This window comes from Brachyistius frenatus, unplaced genomic scaffold, assembly GCF_029030835.1.
Source record: "Brachyistius frenatus isolate BFR_SWC_R1_liver_20210118 unplaced genomic scaffold, ASM2903083v1 Contig_127, whole genome shotgun sequence".
Classification (NCBI taxonomy): Eukaryota; Metazoa; Chordata; class Actinopteri; family Embiotocidae; genus Brachyistius; species Brachyistius frenatus.
Genome location: NW_027210726.1, coordinates 141,367 through 161,825, shown reverse-complemented (window position 1 = coordinate 161,825; position 20,459 = coordinate 141,367). Strand labels below are relative to the sequence as shown.

The following is a 20,459-nucleotide window of genomic DNA, read 5'->3' as shown; positions in this document are numbered from 1 at the left end:
ATCTAATCCTTCTATTCCATGCATTCGTCGCCATCACAGGCCATTAAGCGCTCCACAGATGAGAAGGTGGAGGAAGTGTACAACATCTTTTACAAGGAGCTTAAAATGGTAAACAAAGAGCTGAGCCAGACGAATAGGCTTTCTGCTGAACACATCCCCCGGTTAGCAGGCCAGGCCCAGGGGGCGAGGGCCCTGAGAATTTCCTTAGAGACAACTATGGAGGTGAGTCCATTAGACTATGCAGTAATCTTCTTAGTCTTAGCATAAGGTAGGTAGGTAGGTAAGTTTGTTACATCAGGCTATCACATGAACAGTAGCAAAATAAAGATCCCTCCTTCATTGACTTTTTCCTCTGCCTCCTGTCCTTCCCCTACAGTTCCTTCAGAAGGTCAACTTCATGCCTAACTCTTCCAGCCGCAAGCAGATAGTTTTCCACCAAGGCCAGACAGTCCAGGTTTTAGAAGAGATGGAAAGGAAGCTCTTCAGTGAGTGGTGCCAGAAGTTGGACATGCAGAACCTCAAGAGACTGGATGAGCCTCTCATTGTGCGCTGCAATGACAATAAATTGGACATCAACTTTGACAAGTGGGTCAAACACAACAAACAGAACCACACGAGACTTACACAGCCTACGATATCAGTACTTGGTAACCTCCCCTTTGACAGGTTTCACAGCTTGCAAACCCTTTTGTAGCCAGTGAATGGTTACTTGTTTTAGGAATTTTCACCCACTCCCTCTTGCAGAACACTTGAAGTTAAGTTCAATTTAAAAGATGTTTCAGGCTGTCTTGGATGCACGGCTCCTTTGATATCTACCAACAAACGCTCCATTGAACATCATTATGTTCAGGTCAGAGGGCTGCCAGGACCATTCCAACAGCTTCAGTTTCATTTCTTTAAGTAGATCATGCTGGATTTGGAAGTCTGCTTTGGATTATCTTTCTGTTGCAGATTCTGTCGTTTATGAAATACTGACTTTTGCATACAACTGTAACATGACACGTTTTAATTCGTATTATTTATTTTGGGTTTTTCATGTGTTTTCTTGTCCAGCGAGCTCTTGCTTCTGTTCTCTGAGATCTGCTACTGGGATCGACAAAAATTTGAGATCCCCCAGTGTGTATCTGGCTTTTACCAGGATAGGGAAGACATCAGACGGCTGAGGGAGAGAGTGCTGCTGCTGATCATGGACTATAACAGGTCTGACACACACACACACACACACACACACACACACACACACACACACACACACACACACACACACACACACACACACACACACACACACACACACACACACACACACACACACACACACACACACACACACACACACACACACACACACACACACACGTAAGCGGGAATAAACATGTTTGCAACACAAAACAGCGACTTCTGAGTTCAGTATTGTCACATTGTAATCATATATTGTAAATAAACCTGTTGGTACTTTTTGAATCAATTGAAAATGAGATTATAAGCCTGACCAACATATCAGCTGGCCAATTCTATCGACCAACATAGACATGTCGCAGATATCTTGTATCGAAGCTTATGTTGGCCAATATAGATTTTAGTTTTTTGTACAGAACATAATGCATAATGTTTTGCACATTTTATGACAATTTTCTTTTTTAACTGCTCAACTACAAGTAATGCAGATACAAAGAGATGTGCTCTCATGTCCAGAAATACATGTATAATCCATCAGCCTTTTTTCCAGCATTGTAACAAAATGAATTGTCTTCCATTGATGTGTTTTATTATGAAGCCACATAAGTGTTGAAATTTTTGCTTCTCTCAGCTGTCAGTATAAGACTTCTGACTTTTGACTTCTGTGCATGTGTGTGTACCAGGATCATTGGAATGCTGTCCGATGATGAGTTGGGTCTGTTTCAGAAGCGAATTAATTTCCTCGATATGAAGATTCAGCTGGGTCTGACCAAGCTCAAGTGGTTGTCAAAAGTAGCTTCTAATGTCTTCGTCCGTGAATGTCTCCTGCACGTTGAGAAGGTTGTAACATTCAGTTCACTACAAACAGATACTGATCTGGAAGCTGTTTTTGGGTCAGTAATATAACCACATTAATGTACACTGAGCAGCTCGTCCTGTCCCCTCTCCTTTCCTCTCATCGTCATAAAACTCCAGGTCCAGTCGATAGTTGATGCCTACCAAGTATCCAATCTATCCATCTCCAACCTCTGTTGCCAGATGGGTGAAGCACTGCTGGTGAGACTGGATGGGAAGACTGTGTACAGGTAACAACAGACATGTGTTGCTTGTTCATTTCATGGTATGCCTTTGCAGTAAACACACAAATATAACAAAATAAAGTGGGCAAAAATGATATACTTTAAGTCACTGTATATAAAATGTTTCCAACATTTAATTCGGTATCTGTATTAACAATGAATATTCACTAAGTACAGAAAAACAGTGGGATTTTTCTGTCGATTTTCCAATTCCCATAACGACACTTTAGGAACCTGGACTTCCAGGATGACCAGAAGGCTCACCAGCAGACTGAGCTCCAAATACTGCGCTCAGCTCACCAGGATATTGTCCACATCATGGCCCAGAACCACAGCATCTTTGCTGATGAACCTGAGGTATATGCTGTGCTTTTCTTTAATTCATCAAGTATTGATAGCATTCAGAAATGCTCATGCCCTTTTGGTAAAATTAAATCTGTCAAATTTATACAATTAACATTTAAGATTGATTTTATGCGATGTTTTATGCAAGATTGTGACAGAAGCTTAAAGTCAGATTCATCAGCGGTTCAGAAACTTAGTTTTAAAGTTACTGGATCCAATTATATTGACCCACACAGGTTGTGTAACCAGTGGCTGTACTTGTAAAAACAATCCAACATGTTCTGATAAATTAAACGAAATTGAAAATGTCTTAAACAAAATTGTTTTGGTAGAATTTCCCCTTTTCTTACTGAGAGCCATATTTAGTGACCCGTTTGCCCCTTTAATATAATAACAAGTACAGCCCCCAAATTTCCACTGCCATGGTTTGTGTGTAAATCTCTACCATTGTATTTAAGGTCCAGGAGCACTGGGTGACCTACGCAGAAAAGATGGACCAGATGGTAGAGGAGGCTCTCAGGAGAAACATCAAACACTCCATGCAGAAGCTGTCCAGAGCCATCAATGGAGATGGCAAGACGTCGCCCAATCCTTTGTTCAAAGTCCTTGTAGTACTGCGCCAGGCGTCTCCCCAAGCCACACCAAAGGTACCGGCAACCACTTCTGATCCAATCAGGTCGTGTGACAAAAATGTGCTTACACTACGTCCGCTCATGTCCACATATGTTTGTATGTAAGTGTTTGCATGCAAGGCACGATTGTATCACAGGAACTAGTATGTGCTCACGGATTTACGAAACAGAAAACTAGTTTTATTTCTACTCCAACACACACACACACACACACACACACACACACACACACACACACACACACACACACACACACACACACACACACACACACACACACACACACACACACACACACACACACACACACATTTATCCAACGGATTATAGTGCTGCAAGCTCACTGTAAGTGCTGCTCATATTGAGATTACCTTTCAAACAGGTCATCAGTCAGGGCGGGAAAATGGCCGTTTGTCCTGATCAAACATACACACACAAACAGGCACACGTTAACTCGAGAGGGTTTTAGTTGACTTGTGAGTGTGTCTGTGTGTGTCTGTTTTGACAGGTTGAGTTCTCCCCAACTCCCGAAAAGCTTGCTGAGACTGTGAACATGATGCCTCAGCTCATCAACATCATCTCAGAATTTAAACGACTTCCTGAACTTCTCTCCTGCAAAGTGTCTCCGGGGAATCCCATACACATCAACATAGGTTTGAACATTCGTATGCAGTATGTATTGTTGGTCATATCTGTGTGTCTGTGCTCCTACTCTTATATCTGGTGTCACTCTGGTCCTCTTTGATCCTTCAGAGCAAGACGAGGAGATAAGAAAGATTCAGGACGCAGTTGCCAACGGGATGAAAGCCAATGCCAGCCACCTGCAGGACTATTTGAAGAGCTGGGACAAACACAAGGAAATTTGGGATAGCAACAAGGACGTCATTATACAACGCTACCAGAAGTTTAACCAACCAGTAACTTCTTTTGATGCAGATATACACAGGTACTGTGCAATAACTTGATATGTCTAAAGAGTTTCTATTAACTAATCTTTTGCTGCACAAGCATTGGAGTACATCGTCTGTCGAATGAATTAAAGTTGACTGCAACTGCTGTTTGTCACTTAGGAACGGTTGTTCCTGACGGCTAATTCTGTTAAAAAAAAATGCCTCAGATATATATTCAAATTTGCAAAGTGAACTTCTGTTTCATTTTCTCAAGACATTCTTCAAAAGTTGCTGTTTAGTGTACTGAAGCAGATGCATTAATCTGCCTCTTCTGTTTCTCCTGTTCGCTCCCAGGTACACAGAGAAGGCCAACAATGTTCAACAGGAAGAGATGGTATGCAACATCAATTTTGTCATGCTGGACTGTTCACCACTCAAGTCCTCCTTGGTGCAGCACTGTAGCGAGTGGCAAACCAAGCTCACTCAGCTTCTCAGTCACTTGGCCAGCACTCGCCTACTAGAACTTCACACCTCACTGCAAGACAATGCCAACAGGTGGGGAGTCAAGTAAAAAAAAAGGTTATTTGGAGGTTGTTTTTTTATGTTCCGCGACACCATGTCGTCATACTGCTGTCTGTTACTCTGTGACTCTTCAGACACTTTCTTGTGAACATGAGCACTCAATACAAAGTAGAACCATCGTACCTACACCACAGTAGCCCTTTTACATTAGAGGATCTGATCCAGTTTTGAAGCACCTGGCTGCATAAATATGCAAATTTAAATTCCTTGAAGGTTTTCTAAAGAGTTATAAACGAAATTGTTTCCGTGAAAACGATGACTTCACTTATGCAACTTACCAAATAGGAATTTAGTGTGTATGTGTGACATCAAAAACAGTGCCCCATCCAGTCCCCATTCTGACCAGGAATTACCATTGTCAGTGCTTTTCCCTTATCACAAACATCTACAGGCCATCCAATGCTGTGAAAACCTCAGATTTCCCCACCCGCACTCGACACACAACAGGACACCTAAACTGCATTTTGTTTCCTCTCTCAATTTTATTCAAAACAGTATTCAGAGCTAACTGTATCACATAATTCAGCACAGTCTGCTGCAGTTTTTCAGCTATAATAATCTGAATATCATAACATACTATCTCATTCTTCTCTTGCATATTTGTTCCCATCGACATAAATATCAGTTAAATTCTTTAATCAAAAGCTACAATAAATATTATGTCCTAGTACTTAATTAGTTACGTTCCTCCTCAGCTCCTGTATGCAGAGTTGTTTTCTCTTATCTCAATGTAACTGTAAAACTGTTAATAATATAACATAATCATTAGAGCTCTATTGTACCTTGTGGCCGACAGCATTTATATTTGCAGGAGTGACAGGATATCTGTATTAACACAAGGGTCCCGGCTCTGATAACCCTCCAAATGCTTGCAGTCTTAATGGGCACTTGGGCATTCTGGCAATTATTGAAAACTTCACACAAGTACGCACTCGTCTCCTTACTGATACTGTGTGGGTACGCAAATGTGGAGTACGGGACATACCCTGTTTTTACAAGTGTCAGTAAGTCTTACTGTGCACGATAGCTCTTTTACATGAAGTAAACAACGAGATGGATTTAACCTGTAGTCGTATCGCTCCAGTCTCTGAGAGAAGGAGACGACGAAGGCCAGATCCAGTAAACATTTATGAATTGTGCTTAAAGTGGTCTCACTCTTTGTTGTGTTTGTTTGTATGTTTATGTTTAGGCTGAGACAACCCCCCCAGACACTGGCAGAGCTTAATGAGAGCCTGACTCTCTTGGGAACTCTCAAGGGCAATTTGACCAAGACAGAGGCTCAGATTCCTGTCATCCATGAACAGTTTGCCATCCTGGACAAATATGAAGTCCCAGTGGAAGAGGAAGTAAGTAGCTTGCTCATTAATATACAAATATATATGTATATGCAGTGAACCGTTTGTGTGTGTCTGCATGTAAACAGTATGCAACCAAAAGTGACTTTATTTTTGTCTTTGCTCCTCTGTAATGTCTTCCATTTTCTCTCGAAAGAATACTGTTGCTGTTACAATTTATTCATTGGGTACCAAGTAAAATACTTGTGCTGCTGTTTACAATAATCGCGCAGGTATGCAAAGAGACAAATTTCCCATTTGCTCACTTGGTATCAAGCAGCAGAACACATTGAATGCTTCACGTCTAATCAAGACCACCTTATTGAATTCTTCACCTTCCGTGAAGTAAAACAACGACATCTGGAGAACTTTGTTCACATTGAGGGTTACTGTGAATCTACTCATTAACGCAAACTCGTCATTATGCCCATGTTTTGTGGTTTACCCGCAGGTGCTGGAAATGCGTGAGGAGGTGAATGAGAAATGGGTATGGTTCCAGCAGGAGTTGATCGACAGTGACGTCATGCTGCAGAAGCTCGAGGAGAAGTTTAAGAACAGCCTCACCCTCTCCTCTGAGGAGTTCAAGAAGAAGATTGAGTTTGCTCTGCAGGAGTTCAACACCACAGGTCGTGCACCGTCTCTTACTCTCCCTTTCACACGCTCATTTAAATTATCATCACCGGAGTTTGTGCATCTTAATGTTTTCTTCTTTCTTGTTTTCCCTTACTGATGTAAATAAAGCCTCTATAGGAATAATACCCTGTTTCTAATCTTTTCCCAAAGCAGTTGATCTCTGTCATTAATCGTCCCTCACCCTTCTACCTCCTCTCTGCCTTTCCCTACTCCTTTTGGCTCGTGTCTGATTCCTTCTGCTTTTTAGAAGGAACCACCGTTGTTCCTTTCCATGTTTCCGTTACTCGCTCTCCATCCTTTTGTAGGAGTTATATGGGTGGCTGATATAGATTAAACCTTCCATCAACAATAGGAATTGAGTCTGTATTGTTACATGTATTGAAAATTCAACAATAATTGTTTATAAAAACAAGTTTATGATTATATTTTTTGCTAATACCTTGAATTAAATATCTATTACAAACAAAGAATCTTGTTAAGACTAAATAAAAAATCTACAATTCTGTAAATTTTAAAATTCCCATGAAGTTGAATTTTTCACAATTACCTAATAGTACCAGAAATATTACAGGACAGACATTACTGACATCTACATTGGTAGAAGTGGTAGAACTATATCTTTACTGGTTCGTTTTTCAAGGCATATAACAGCCAGAGTGTGTTGGGATTAGGGATGTTACGATTTCAGAAATTTGGTAGTCGGGACGAAAGACCACCAAAAGTCAGCAACTCTTGATGCCAATATTAATAAATAAAACGGCTAAAAACAATCCAATAAAATACATGTATTTCAACATTACTCTCTGACTTGAAATAGGTTCATTTTAGTACCAAAAGTGGAATGGAGCCTTCATCTCATAAAAAGGACTTTGCTGTTATTTAAAACAAATCTATACTGTGGCAAAAGAAAAAAACTAAATACAAACAATAAACTGCAGATAATTTCTACTGCAGTGCCCTGCTGCCTCAAATAGGAAAACAGAATGCACATAGTGAATAGATATATTAGTTAATATTGCAAAAAGCAGTGGCATGTAGCCTTTAAGTATCCAACCCATTATAGCCCAGTATAAAACTCTCTTATCCACTTGTGTCTTTGCTTCCTGTGAGTTTTGTTCTCTTCCGTGTCTTTGAAAAGCTTCAGATATAGTTGGCTGTTTATGTTTGTCTCTCCTGCTCAACATCCTCCTCATGCTCAGACTGCGTATGTTTGTACACATGTTCATGTCATTTTTTTTTTTTACATTTCTATATCCAGGTCCATTTGACAGTGCACTGGGGACCGAGTTGGCCTTAAAGCAAATAGCAGAGCATCGCGGCAAACTGGAGACTCTAAAACAGGAAGAGCAGACCATCCTTGATGGACTGGACTTCTTCAAAATACAGCAGTCGCCCTCCAAAAGCATCCAGATAATGGAGAAGGTCAGGAACAACACTCGCCTCATCATAGTCCCAACATACTGCTGTCTTGCCATAAGCTTGTGCAGACTCCAACATGAGGAGCAGTTGATCCAGAGAGTGTGCTTGTGATAAAGTGGCTCAACATAGTAGTAATTGATCATATAATGGAAGGGTTAGGAGGCTCCAGGCTTTTCTGTTTGACACTTAAGGTGTGTAACGACTAGCCTTTGTTCACCTTGCTTGGTGTTTGTATTTTCTGAGCAGGAGTTGGACCAGCTACAGCAGGTCTGGGATATCACAGAGGAATGGTCTGTCAACTGGGACATCTGGAAGGTTGGTCAGTTTGCTGGGCTGCAGACGCAGAGCATGGAGAGCACAGCGCAGGAGATGTTCAAAAAACTCCAAAAACTTCAGAAAGATCTCAAGGTCAGTTCTGCCCCACAGTCTTTATTACGATTCTGTGTTGGCCGTAATATGCTACAAAAATGTAATCAGTACGTGCGATCTAGAAGTTGTATTTTGATCATGGTTTCTGTAGAAATGTTTATAATGGATACAAAGTCAGCAGATTGTCAGGAGACATCATTCGTTGTTTCCCAAAATGAAACCCCTTCAGGCAACTGTCACATTTCCGTCACACAGCAGTGAGGACACGGTCTTTGTGTGATTGCAGGATAAGGCGTGGGACGTCTTGCATTTCTCCAAGAAGAAGGTCGACCAATTCAGGCAGATCATGCCTCTTATTGCTGATCTGAAGAACCCAGCCATGAGAGACAGGTACTGACTGAAACCAAAGTATCTACTTGTTATTTCCGTGTATAACGGAAGTGTTGTTCCGCAGTAGTTACACTACACACGACATGGCAGGGACAGTTGAGTCAAATAGTTAATGCTTATGAGTCCTTATCAGGATGACTAAGTGTGTTTTTGAGTCCCACTGAATAAGCCTACTACTGTGGTTATTCCAGAATGCTCCTCCTGGAGGTTTTTTCTGCTGCCTTCTATGGGTCTGAGTCTTTTTTTTCCCAGAGGACCATCCAGACCTTTGGTGCATTCTGTCCTCCATCTGGGAAAGTTGTCCCTTAATTACATTCATAATTTTTTTTATTATAGCCACGTTACATGGGTTTAAATTCTGTTGCTGAGGAACAGCTGGAATAAGTTGGCTAACTTTCTACTCTCCCTTTACTAAACCCACAAATATCCTCATTTTGTCTACTTTTTTAGGCAGAATAAGCACATACTATTTTAGTACATCACTGTTAATGCAGTGTAATGGCCATTAAGCCTATAAAAAATAGGTATTAGCATTTATCAAATATGTAGGACTTTACTCAGTAATTGTCAAGTTAAAAGGTGCTAGTATCTGCCCCTCCTCTTTTTCTTCATCTAACCTATTTGATAATAATACTGACTGTACTTGAAATGACTTTTCTTTCAGGCACTGGAAGCAGATCTGCGTGGAGCAGCAGTGCTATTTTGACCAAACCAGTTCTGAATTCACCCTGGAGAAAATCATATCTCTGGGCTTTGACAACTATGCAGACAAAATCTGTGAGATTTCTGGAGCTGCCAGCAAGGAACTCATCATAGAACAGGTCCAGTGTCTTTCATCAGTCTACACCAGCCTTTTCCAAGCTTCTCTGTCTCCTTTCATTCTAACTTGGGTCTTGCCTGGGAAATTGGCGAGCAAAGTCAGAAAGTGGTAGCGGACTTGCTCTCTTCAGGTCTGCGGTTTCTTGGTCAACACAGCTAGCGTCGATCCTGCTCCCTCACCGCTTTCCACTTTCTCACCGTACTCCACAGTACTCACAGAGGTTACATCAGTGCAGTTGTATTGCCAGGTTTATGCACATAGAAGCACAGGGTAAATTTGTGCTGTTCCTTTCACGACATTAGGACTTACAATCTGCACGTAATTGTGTAGTTAGAAACTGGGACTGGATTCTCTGCACTAGCATTGAATTAGAGCCTTAAATGAACAGTTAATTTATGTTATTTCGTCATGTCAGAAAAATAATGAACCTGTCAGATTCTTAAATTTTATATATATATTAGAACATGACTTTTTGATACTAATGATATAAATACATTTTTTATTTGCAGACATATTTTTAAGAGAGTGAAAGAAAATACTGCACATGAGTGAGAAAGAATGCTCCAAAAATATCAAGACACGTCACAGTGTGGAAAAACAGAAATGTTCTCATTATGCTAATTGTTAATGGCTGTCCATCTCTGATGAACAGGAACACTAGAACTCAAACCTAAAACCCCTAATGGTTTCCTCTCATTAATGACCTGGTCATATGGATGTATCATGAAGCTTGTTGATGAAAAGGACCGTGTGGATTATTCTGTCTCATTACTCTTTGTGCTTGATATGAAAGGGTCTGGAGGGCATTACGAAGACGTGGGAGGAGACGTTCTTGGGCATAGAACCCTACAAAGATGAAGGCCACTACTGCCTGAGGTGAGAAAATGAGCCTTTAAAATGTTCAACAAGTTGTGAATATATCCCAGGGTAAAATTCTTCATTAAGTCTTTTACAGCATCATTTGATCTTACAATTCAGCACAGCTCAATACTATCATCCAGACATGTGTTTTTTTTAAATTAAATTTAAAAGAATGTTGTGCCTCTGTAGTATCTTTATATAGTAGAGAGCAAGCATGAGGCTGATACGTGAACAATTGCCCTGTTGACGAAGGAAGTGAGTGTTTGTTTGTTGTCATTGATGACTGAGAAGAACAAGCGTAAGTGAGAGCGCTCAGGCCATCTGCTGCATATCAACACAAATTGAGTCAGACCTCAGACCCAGTCTAATCAGCAGCCCAAGCCATTGCCATCAGTTTGACAGAAGAGGGGAAGGCTACAATCAGGCGCTGGTCCACAGTAAATTATAATGAAGACAGACAGTGAGGTTGTAATGCTGTAATAGAAAGTAAGCATGAGTGAAAGGTGCCGAAAACAAAACTCATCTGTAATGAAGAAATCAAATCTTCAGAGAAATTGACTCCAAAAGAAGAAAAAAAAAAACGTAACAATAAATGTTAATAAAATGTTAGAGAAACAAATACAAATGACTGCTATCGTTTTTGCTTGAGGTCACGGAGAATTTAATCAGACATTTATCAATAACAATCAATGTTCTGTGAGTTGGACCCTTCTCTGTCTACGGCTAATACAAAGCAGGCCAACATGGAACAATTGCACTGAAACAGTAGCTACCTCACTCCTTCCCTTTAATGCAATCAGTCTTGGTGTGTGTGACAATTTTTTAACTAAACCAGAGGAAACAGACAGATCTTTTATCCATCTTTAAATGGTCCATGGTCAAATTACCTGGGACTCTTTTATTTATTTAATTCATTATTAACTTCATCATATAAAATCAAGTCAAGATCATGCATATTAATAGGGGTTTCCTCCAAGTTTGCTCACATGGAGAAGTGAATATTACAAATGTAACCTGTAAGTATTATGCAATCAAAAAATGTACATAACTTCATCCTGAACCGCTGTAACCCAGGTGAATTGAAATCTTTTGGGCACAGTTTTAACACAATTACCCTCACAGAAATGGTGTTTACTGCAGATCATATGCAGATGCATTGGAGTACAGCAAACTGTACAGGTTTACTGAATAAACTGAAATGTGTCTCCACTGGAATCCATTACAAGCAATCGTCAGCAGTCATGTTCTGCCTCTCTGTCTCTCTCAGGGGCACAGAGGAGGTTTTCCTGGCCCTGGACGACAACCAGGTCACTCTGTCCACTATGAAGGCGTCTCGGTTTGTCAAGGCCTTTGAGCAGGATGTGGACCTCTGGGAGCGCCGGTTGTGTACGGTGCTGGAAGTCATTGAGATGATCCTCAGCGTGCAACGTCACTGGATTTATTTGGAGGTGCAGGATACACACTCGTATGCCATGTCGATAGACGACATATTCATGGTTTGATGGTTTGACGGTTTGCTTTCCATTATTGTCTATCGATATTAATCATTTGATGAATTTGAAAAGTCTATATTTTGATTACAAGCATAATTCATTTCAGTTTTTCTTCTCTTTCGCTGACATCTTGTTTTGTTCTCACTCTTGTTTTCTTCTCGTTATCAGTCGATCAAATGATCCTCTTTTTTCATCTTTATCTGGTTAACTTCTTTGCACTAGTGTTTCCTTGGCACTGCATCATTTCCTGTATTTTCATTCCCTCAGAACATTTTCCAAGGAAAGGACATCAGGGAACAGCTGCCCCATGAGTGCAAAGAGTTTGAAGATATTAGCTCCAGCTGGAAAACCATAATGGTTTGTCTCCACAAGGATAAGAATGCTTTGAAGGGAACACACCAACCCGGTATGACGACATATTTAATGTTTTTATAGAGAACGTGCTGTTATCAGAATTGTACAACAGTCAGTGTAAAGTCTATGATGAATTTCTTCTCTGTCTTTCAGGTTTGTCAGAGAAGCTGTCAGAGATGAGCGCCAGGCTGGAGGAAATCCTGAAGGCCTTGGACATGTACCTGGAGACCAAGAGGCAACTCTTCCCACGATTCTATTTTCTGTCCAATGACGATGTACTAGAGATCCTGGGACAGTCGCAGAACCCAGACGCCATGCAGCCTCACCTGAAGAAGTGCTTTGACAACATCAACAGCCTGCGCCTCGAAAATGTAAGGAGCTAAGATAAATATCATAAAAACCAGAAAGCCAGGCACACACACACACACACACACATACACACACACACACATTGTGGTCCGTGTTAGATTGTTGAGAGAAAATTCAGTCCATATGTTTCGGAGTAGATTAAGATTACTAATGGTTACTGCATAACAGGTTTTTCTCTCTCAAGTTCTTTGTTGCAACAGATTCACTTTAAATATTTTAGGATTAATCAGATAGAAAACATAGAAAAGACATTTTATACAGGTTATTTTTACTCATTTGTCAATTTATAAACTTGTCTGTGTCCTCAAACAGGACAGAATAAGGTGTCTTTTTGACTGATAAATAGGATCTGATTTAATAATATGACACCACATCATGAGCAGTAAAAACAATTTTTCAAACTGAACTTTGTGTAAAGTGACTGGTATTTTTTTTTTTGCTTTTAAACTTCAAGATTGTAGCATTTATCTGCAAACGCACCCAAAGGATACTTTGACGAGGTTACATTTTTCTACATTCATGGCCCCGTTTCAAAATGTTATTTCATTGTAAGTCAAACTTTTCGGATGAACTGGACTTCAAACACTGTTTTCAGATGATGCAGAATCAGACTGCGATGGACTTACAGATACAGAACGCTGTCATCACTGCTATGTGTGTTTTTTTTTTTATTTAGGGTATCACTCCATCAAGCGCTATCGGGATGTTCTCTGCTGATGGGGAGTATGTTGAATTCGTCATTCAAGTGCAACTGAACAAACCTGTGGAGGTACGGATTGGGGTGTTAATACTGGTGACGATAAATGCAATAAAGAAAGTTATTAAGGGGGATGTGAGCACTGTTTTGTTTTGTGTACATGTAGGTTTGGCTGCGTGAAGTTGAGAAGAGCATGCGTGTTAAACTCAAGGATTGTCTGAGCAAATGCCTTTTAGATCTGAAGAGGATAACAGGACAAAGAGACAAGTGGGTCAGAGAGTGGCCTGGACAGGTACATTTGTTTTTAGGCTTTCCTCTCTTAAATTGCTTGTCTTGCTTTTGCATCTTCATCTATCCGACATTCTGATCAACTGACTGACAGTAAAAGGATTTTGACTTACAACACGGATTTGAAAACCACCGTGTCATTTGTTTCAACTCATTTCTGTAATTGCTTTTTTATCCCTCTATAGCCTGATATCCTGTACACAATAACAATTTACAAATCACAACTGCGTTAGTGTATGTAACTGCTTTATGCTAATTATTATTTTCTTGCATCAAGTTTATAGAATCCTCTCTGGCTTGTGGAAGTAATAGATACTTTTGCAAATAGTATCGTTTTCATGTTAAAATGAAATTAAAACAGTCACCGGGTTCTTCAAACTGAAGGATGCAGTCTGTTAAATACACCTTTCTGTTTTAGATGGTAATCACAGCCAGTCAGATCCAGTGGACCGCTAATGTCACCAAAAGTCTAATTGCCTGCAAGGAGAGAGGTGACAAGTCCGCCTTCAAGTCCATAAAGAATAAACAGGTTTGATTGATTTTTTTTTTTTTTTGTCATTTAACCAAACTTTTCTGAAACTTGTCAGAAAATAGGACATTTTCTTCTACTTTTGAGGAGTGAACTTGCTGCCATGTTTGGCTATTCAGGTCAAGGCTGTTACTATGCGCAGTGTTTGTGCGTAGCTGACACACTGACATTAAGAAACTGACAGGCTTCCAATAAACTGTCTTTCTCAGGTCGCCATGCTTCAGTGCTATTCGGATGCCATTCGAGGCAACCTGTCCAAAGTGCAGCGTCTGAAGTTGGTGGCGCTGGTCACAGTGGAGGTTCATGCTCGGGATGTTATTGATAAACTGGCCAAGGCAGGCTGCAACGACATCAAATCCTTTGACTGGCTGTGCCAGCTGCGACTCTACTGTGACAAGGTAAGCTCAGACTGGAGACTGTATGGAGGAAAAAGAAGAGAATAGAGTGTGAAAAATATATAAGACAACTTTTATGAAGACAAAATTTCAGAACTTTTTCCGTGGCAGTTCTTTGTCGTTTCTGCATGTGGTTTTTGTGATGATAGCAGGATTTCCTGTAGAGGAAATACATTTTAAAAGACCTGATCCTTTTTTCATAAAAGTTTAAAGCAAAACAGTGATAGAATAAGGGGGTATAAATTAAATGCACTTTATGATTTAATAGTTCGTGGCAATTAAAGGAACACACCTGCAGTACATATTCCATAGCAGCTCCCACTGTCACATTTTTTTCTCCATTAATCAGTATAATGATAAAACGTAATATACGCAACAATCATCAGTGGCAGGGTGTCTGAAATGGCATATAAGGAGCACTTGAGGATAATGAACGACTGGACAGGTAAAGGTCTTATCAGTAGAAATTTGTATTATTCCGACTGACACCGAGTAGTAATAAAGCCTTTGTGGTCTTGACACCTGCTGACTGTGTCCGGTCCACCAGCTGGTCTGGACTTTCTGGACATCAGGTGCCAGCAAGAACTCAACTTTTCAGATTTTAAATGAGTTAGAAAGAGAACAAGAAAGCATCCGTTTAAATCCGTTTCCTGTTTTGTCAGTCGTCCCAACCGGATGTGTATGATTGCATAATCCGACAGACCAACACACATTTCAAGTACGGCTACGAGTACCTGGGCAACTCTGGACGGCTCGTCATCACTCCACTTACTGACAGGTCAGTGCACCGCTTCAGAAATGCAACACATCAATCAATCCGTCACATATCTGCTTATTAATTGCAGTGTGTTTCTTTAACATATAAAATAAAATAAAAAAAGATTGATTATGTTTTTATTTCTGTGACCCATTCTGTAGACTGAGGACGGATTTTCACTATAATTTGTATAGTTTGTAAGTAATGTAAAGTAATTTAGTGTCGAGCAGATGGAAGCTACCATTAGCATTTCAGCGTAGTATAATTACTACATCACACCTTGACTTTTTGCAGTTAAAACATCGGGGACAGTTATTATGTAAATTGTTATTACTCCAGGTTATAATAAAGTTTACATTGGAGAACATTGTATGCCCTTTTTTTCCCCCGATGCAGTATAAAAACCTAACAATTGTCCTGTATTTTCCATTTTGGACCTGAAGTTGTTTCACACTGTTTTGATACCGACAACATCTTATGTTTGTATACATCTTTTTTTCTACGCTGATTCTCTTCAGAGTAAATGTGAACGTTTGACTGTGTGCAGGTGTTTCATGACCCTGACCACAGCACTCTACCTCCACCGAGGGGGCTCTCCTAAAGGCCCAGCTGGCACTGGGAAGACAGAGACAGTCAAGGACTTAGGCAAAGCTCTAGGCATGTACGTCATTGTAGTCAACTGCTCTGACGGACTGGACTACAAATCCATGGGACGCATGTTCTCTGGCCTGGCTCAGGTAGGGAGCAGTGTTGTTGATGTTATGAGATGATGATAATAACTATAGGTAAAATGATTATATCCACAATGTCGACCTAAATGACAAGTGGCATATCCGTAGTTTTCACATCTTGGGTCTGTGAATATGTTGTTAATTAGACTCAGACACATGAGAGGGTGTATGTATGGAAGGGATACTAGAGCTAATTATTGACACAGACATGCAAGATGAGATCAAAAACACTTACTTTAAACTTTAAACCTTAGGTTTAAGATTTAATCAGATTTGAATGACATGGCAAAATGAATTGCTATTCACAAGATGCTAAAAAAGCCTTCTTTTTTCTTTTCTTTTTTTCCCGTGTGTCTTTCTGTGTAATTTAACTGTGAAATGTTTGTGTATGTTATTGTGTCCACCCTGAACAGACGGGAGCATGGGGATGCTTTGATGAGTTCAACCGGATCAACATTGAGGTTTTGTCTGTGGTGGCTCAGCAGATCCTTTCCATCCTGTCTGCTCTCTCAGCTGGACACTCCCAGTTCTATTTTGAGGGACAGCAGATAAGTCTGGTCTGGTCATGTGGCATCTTTATCACCATGAATCCCGGTAGGGCAACATAAATGTACAAATGCATAGATTTGCATTTCATGTCACCTTGCAGTATGTTGGAGGTTAACCTGTGAAACGTAAATAGACAGAAGAGAATGGATCTATGTTGCAGAAATAGTTGGAGAGACATTTTCAGTGTGGTATGTCTTCTGTCATGAAAACCTGTCATAAATTTATTTTTCGTGTCACTTTTCAGTGTTTATTTTTAAAATATATTTTCTCATTTGGTTTTATTTTGTTTTCCTTTTATTTCCTTCCGTCCCAAGGTTATGCTGGTCGCTCTGAACTTCCCGACAACCTCAAGTCAATGTTCAGACCTATTTCCATGGTGGTGCCCGACTCCACTCTAATTGCTGAGATCCTGCTGTTTGGAGAGGGCTTCAGCAACTGTAAGGTACTACTATGGGAAGGAAATCTTGTACTGGCAGTGTGCTGGAAAAAAAACATATAAGGAAACGGATGAAAGAAGAAAACAGTGCAAGGTTCATCTTAAGCCGTTTCCTCATATGATCTCGGAGATTCAGTCCAGACATTTGGCCTGGAAGTGGAGTGCTTGATAGAAACGCCATCAACACGGCCATTCGCTCACTGTGAATTCTCCAGACAATGACCTGAGCTATTCACACATTTTTATACTGAGGAGCTAATTTGGACATTTGCTTTATGACATACAGCTCCTCCAGATGATGTGTAGATTATGTGTTAAAGCAGCTTCAGTCTTATATTTAAGGTTAAGTGCATTCTTAGTTAAAGGTAATAGACATTTTGTTTTAACAGGTTATACATGTTGGAGAAACACAAATATGGTGGCCATCAGGTTATTTCGTGCAACAAAACCCTGATTTGGCTCCTTATTCATTCTGCAGTAATGAAGCTTAATGAAGCTTAATGAAGCTTGGAGTAGGAGTTTGAAGTTATGTTGTCGTCTTGCTTAGTCAGAACTGCTGGTTGTTGGTTGCATCGTCTTCACGTCTCAGTAACAACACCTTGTCTGTACACTGGATGCATCCATTTAATGGATTTAAGTCTGTCTGTGCGTTCATGTTTATTCAGTACACAGTTCTGAATATGCTCTGATTTCTAAAGTGTAGCTTGTTGAACTATCATAACGTTAAAACATCCCCACTTCTTTTACATGAAGACCTCAGGCAATCAGCTGACGAGATTGAGTTCTTAACCATGTTAACAATATGCATACTTTTTTTTGTCTGTCAAGTTCTTGTCATTCTACTGTACACGCTATGAAAAGAAATTGTTGTTACAAAATTGTTTTCTGGAACTATTTCTAGCATCTTTTACAGGATGTGTTGTTCTGGGGTCAATGTCAGTATCGGTGTGTGTGTGTGTGTGTGTGTGTGTGTGTGTGTGTGTGTGTGTGTGTGTGTGTGTGTGTGTGTGTGTGTGTGCGTGTGCGTGTGCGTGTGTGTGTGTGTGTGTGTGTGCGTGCGTGTGCGTGTGCGTGTGGGACCAGATGCTTATTTTATAAAAGCGATTTGCGAGCAGTACTTACACAGATTGCAAATGGTGCCAACATCCTGTTATACAAATGATTGTCCCTCCCAAATCACAGATAGATTTTTGATTCCTACAGTCCCTTTCCAGGCTCATGCAAGTATGGCTTTTTTTTTTTTTTTGGTATGCATTAAAAGTGTCCAAATAAACACGAGGGAAGATGAGCTCGTGTCAAAAGTCACAGTTTCCATGTTGCAAATTTCAGGAAACAAGTCCCAGAGCTGGGGCTGAAATAACTGCTGACTCACCAGGGAGCTATTGTATTTTCACTCTATTATCTACGTGTGTGTTTATTGTGATGGGGATGACGGAGACGGTGTGCATCGCCGTGCAGGCTTGCTACAGGGTTATGAGAGAAAGAAATGATGGCGTAGAGCTGAATTCTGAAATACACCTGAACACAAACACCTGTTTTTCTCCCTCGTGACATCACACAATCCTCCCGCTCATACAGACGTACTTGGCTGAATGGTTCTCTTGATATTCTGAATCCTGTTGGGAGCTGCAATTAACTTCTAGATGGAGAATTAGGAGTGTTAACCAAGCTGTAGTGGAAACAACAACAGATTTAAAGTGAAACATTACAGCTACATTACAGTGCTCTGTGAAGCTGAATAGGATGTTGTACTGTGTATTTGCAAGCTGTTGAAGATAGACAGACATTATACATCATTACTGCATAAACAGAGTGGACATAATATAGACACAGAAACATTTTCTGACACATGGACTGTGACAAGGAAGAGTTGATGATGCTTAAAGAATAGAAAAGTATGAGTATACAACAAATATATTAAATATTCCTGATACTCAGATGTTTCAATCTTTACATGCTTTTAATACACAGATAATAATAATTTAAAAAAAGGGTTACGCAACTTGAGTAGAGATTCACACATCGCATTATCCTGGTGTCCCTGCAGCATTAAAATTACACAGATGGGCACCCACATTTCCAGCTCACATTATTGCCTTGTTCTCTAATGGAAGCTGGCTGTTATGGTTGAACAGATGTATAACTGTTGAACCGACTCATTGCTGCTATACTGCAAATTTCAATCTTGTGAATCCAAATGTGACTTTTACCCGTCTCCCTCTCTCCGTTTCCCTTTTGATTCTTCCTTTTCTGTCTCCGTCTTCATGTTACTTCACTTCTACCTTTGTCCTCATAGGTCTTCGCGAAGAAGGTGTTCACGCTCTACTCCCTGGCAGTACAACAGCTGTCTAAACAGGACCACTATGATTTTGGCCTTCGCGCTCTCACCTCCTTGCTTCGCTACGCTGGAAGGAAGCGGCGCACTTGTCCCGATATTGCTGATGAAGAAGTAGGTCTCTCTCTCCTCCCTCCCTCTCTCTGTCTCACTCAAACACACACAAAATGGGTTTGAGGAATTGTTAACACACACACACAGACTTCAACATCCTGGAACAGAAACTAATGAATGTTGTTCACAAACTCCTTGAAAGAAATTAAAACAATACGTAAAGTAAAATGACCCCAAACTACTAGAATTCAATACACATTAAATACTGGTTGTTGTTTTTTTAAAGGATTGTTGCACAATTTTTCAAGTCTGTCCTAAAACAATAGTTAGATGTCCATTCTTTCTATTTGTTCTCACTGAACATTAAGGGATTCCTTAATATTCCTAATTGAGGACAATAGTTCTCAAGACGTGAAGCTTTTTGCAGGCAGTTTTTTTTGTTGTTGTTGTTTTTTTTATCTGTGATTGTCTCTGTTATTGTCCTTTCAGTGCAGTTTAGCAAAGAAACATTGGCTATGGAAACAGTAATAATACCAAACCAAAAAGACTAACGTGTGGGAATGCTGTATCAGGAAGTTGCTATGACTGCATGAGCTGGAAATGAAAACCAAAGCTATGCTGTCATCTCTCTTTTGGTGTATCTACAAAGTCAAATCTCCGGAGAACCACTAACTATAAATTGAACTGAACAAACAGTAATTTCCTTCCCAATGAACTGAGCTCTGAGAAGAAAGTTGAACTGAGTGAGTGACTCCGTCCTTGTTTCTCTGTCTTCAGATCTTGCTAATGGCTATGAAGGACATGAACATGGCTAAGCTGGCATCCACTGACCTGCCACTGTTCAATGGGATCATGCAAGACTTGTTTCCTGCTGTGGAGACACCCACTAGTGACTACGGCAATGTAAGTTGATCGAGGTCAGCAGTCAAGACCACCAGC

At 40.3% G+C, this 20,459-nt stretch overlaps 1 protein-coding gene across 1 annotated transcript in view; it reads left to right on the top strand.

Annotated features, from left to right (window-relative positions):
* Positions 1-20,459, top strand: part of dnah2 (dynein, axonemal, heavy chain 2) — a 63,036-nt gene that overhangs the window by 8,016 nt on the left and 34,561 nt on the right. The window contains exons 12-41 of the mRNA XM_069714173.1: positions 40-222; positions 377-585; positions 1,054-1,200; positions 1,863-2,019; positions 2,155-2,264; positions 2,489-2,615; positions 3,062-3,250; positions 3,744-3,888; positions 3,989-4,181; positions 4,480-4,680; positions 5,897-6,053; positions 6,493-6,667; positions 7,933-8,096; positions 8,340-8,501; positions 8,749-8,852; positions 9,517-9,673; positions 10,466-10,548; positions 11,801-11,981; positions 12,294-12,432; positions 12,534-12,751; positions 13,426-13,518; positions 13,613-13,738; positions 14,153-14,263; positions 14,473-14,661; positions 15,321-15,436; positions 15,963-16,152; positions 16,560-16,740; positions 17,010-17,137; positions 19,428-19,580; positions 20,298-20,427. Coding sequence (XP_069570274.1) covers positions 40-222; positions 377-585; positions 1,054-1,200; positions 1,863-2,019; positions 2,155-2,264; positions 2,489-2,615; positions 3,062-3,250; positions 3,744-3,888; positions 3,989-4,181; positions 4,480-4,680; positions 5,897-6,053; positions 6,493-6,667; positions 7,933-8,096; positions 8,340-8,501; positions 8,749-8,852; positions 9,517-9,673; positions 10,466-10,548; positions 11,801-11,981; positions 12,294-12,432; positions 12,534-12,751; positions 13,426-13,518; positions 13,613-13,738; positions 14,153-14,263; positions 14,473-14,661; positions 15,321-15,436; positions 15,963-16,152; positions 16,560-16,740; positions 17,010-17,137; positions 19,428-19,580; positions 20,298-20,427 — 4,618 coding nt within the window. The remainder of the gene's footprint in view (positions 1-39; positions 223-376; positions 586-1,053; positions 1,201-1,862; positions 2,020-2,154; positions 2,265-2,488; positions 2,616-3,061; positions 3,251-3,743; positions 3,889-3,988; positions 4,182-4,479; positions 4,681-5,896; positions 6,054-6,492; positions 6,668-7,932; positions 8,097-8,339; positions 8,502-8,748; positions 8,853-9,516; positions 9,674-10,465; positions 10,549-11,800; positions 11,982-12,293; positions 12,433-12,533; positions 12,752-13,425; positions 13,519-13,612; positions 13,739-14,152; positions 14,264-14,472; positions 14,662-15,320; positions 15,437-15,962; positions 16,153-16,559; positions 16,741-17,009; positions 17,138-19,427; positions 19,581-20,297; positions 20,428-20,459) is intronic.